The 2,500-nt window shown below is 42.1% G+C and overlaps 1 protein-coding gene across 1 annotated transcript in view; it reads left to right on the forward strand.

Annotated features, from left to right (window-relative positions):
- lrch3 (leucine-rich repeats and calponin homology (CH) domain containing 3) overlaps positions 1-2,500 on the forward strand; it is a 35,988-nt gene that overhangs the window by 26,369 nt on the left and 7,119 nt on the right. Inside the window, exon 17 of the mRNA XM_055159855.1 lies at positions 1,048-1,124. Coding sequence (XP_055015830.1) covers positions 1,048-1,124 — 77 coding nt within the window. The remainder of the gene's footprint in view (positions 1-1,047; positions 1,125-2,500) is intronic.

Raw genomic sequence — 2,500 nt, forward strand, 5'->3', positions numbered from 1 at the left:
CACACACACATTACACACACTGTGCACATTACACACACTGTGCACACACATTACACACACACATTACACACACTGTACACATTACACACACTGTGCACATTACACACACTGTGCACATTACACACACACATTACACACACTGTGCACATTACACACACTGCACACACTGTGCACATTACACACACATTACACACACTGCGCACACACTGTGCACATTACACACACACATTACACACACTGTGCACATTACACACACACATTACACACACTGTGCACATTACACACACTGCAGGAGGTGAGTGAAACTGAAACACTACAAACAGTCTGTATCAAGTGTTTGCTTATTACTAGGTAATAAATGTGTAACAAATATGTAATAACTGTGTAATAACTGATGACTACTATGTGTAATTAGCGGAGTTGAATGATCAGAAGATCCTCGGTGAGGCTACAGGAGGCAGGGGCAGTAAATTGAGACATTGGATTAGTTGGAAAATGAATAAAGTGTATTATACAGGGACAAAAGTGAGATACAAAATATACAACAGCTGCAGCAAAGAAAAATCAAGCAACTCACTGAAACGTCCTTGTGAACCGGGTCTGTTTGCCCAGGGTGGAAAACAGAGTCCAAGCTGCTTCAGAGTCCAGTGTTCATTATTTTGAGGGGGTAAGATGTCCATAAAGTGCAGTAGATTGAACAGTTCAGTGGTGGAGGCAGCTGGAGGAGGTGGAGATAGACGACAGGTTTAGCATTAGCATGAAAAGCTAACAAGAACAAAGCCATCAATCAATACATTTTTTCAAAGTTTCAGTTTCAGTTCCAACTCACCAGTTCAGTATTGGTTCAATGTCCTGAAAGCACACGTGACAATGTCGCACAACGGCTCTGGTTCTAAAAAGGTCTGAATGGTGAAGTTAGAAATGTGAAACATGAGAATATGAAATGAAAACATGTAGATGTAGTGACCTTCAAACTCTGTCTGGGAGTTTTACAGTGACAGTGACAGGGGCACAGGGGCAGGTGTTTTAACTGTGTGTGTGTTTCAGGTGAATCGGCCCCGGCTCCAGAGAAGGGTCCTGTTCTAGAGGGAGAAGACGCAGAACTGGTGGAACAACTACGGAAGGTACACACACACTATACACACTCACACTATACACACACACTATACACACACACACTATACACACACACACTATACACACTCACACTACACACACACACACACACTATCACACACACACACACACTATACACACACACTATACACACACACACACACACACTATACACACACACACTATACACACACACACTATACACACACACACTCACATATACACACACACTATACACACACTACACACTCACACTATACACACACACACACACTATATACACACACACACACACACACTACACACACACACACACTATCACACTATACACACACTATACACACACACACACACACACACTATACACACACACACACACACACTATATATCACACACACACTATACACACACTATACACACACACTATACACACACACACACACACACTATCACACACACACTATACACACACACACACACTATACACACACACACACACTATACACACACACTATACACACACACACTATACGCACACACACTATATACACACACACACTATACACACACACACACACACACACTATACACACACACACTATATACACACACACACTATACACACACACATACACACACACACACACACACACTATACACACACACACACACACACACTATACACACACACACACACACTACACACACACACTATACACACACACACTATACACACACACACACACACTATACGCACACACACACACACTATACACACACACACTATACACACACACACTATACACACACTATACACACACACACACACTATATATACACACACACACACTATCACACACACACACACTACACACACACACACTATACACACGCACACACTATACACACACACTATACGCACACACTATACACACACACACTATATACACACACACTATACACACACACTATATACACACACACTATATACACACACACTATACACACACACACTATACACACACACACTATACACACACACTATACACACACACTACACACACACATTACACACTACACACACACATTACACACTACACACACATTATTTACACACTATATACACACACACACACTATACACACACTACATACTACACACTACACACACACACACTACACACTATACACACACACTACACACTGTACACACTCTGCACACACACTACACACACTGCACACACACTACACACACACACTACACACACACACTCTACACACACACACTCTACACACACACACACTACACACTCTACACACACACACTCTACACACACACACACTACACACACTCTACACACACACACACTACACACACTCTACA

The sequence above is a fragment of the Boleophthalmus pectinirostris genome, unplaced genomic scaffold (genome assembly GCF_026225935.1).
Source record: "Boleophthalmus pectinirostris isolate CB_2022bp ecotype Guang Dong unplaced genomic scaffold, ASM2622593v1 HiC_scaffold_2824, whole genome shotgun sequence".
In the NCBI taxonomy this organism is placed as follows: domain Eukaryota; kingdom Metazoa; phylum Chordata; class Actinopteri; order Gobiiformes; family Gobiidae; genus Boleophthalmus; species Boleophthalmus pectinirostris.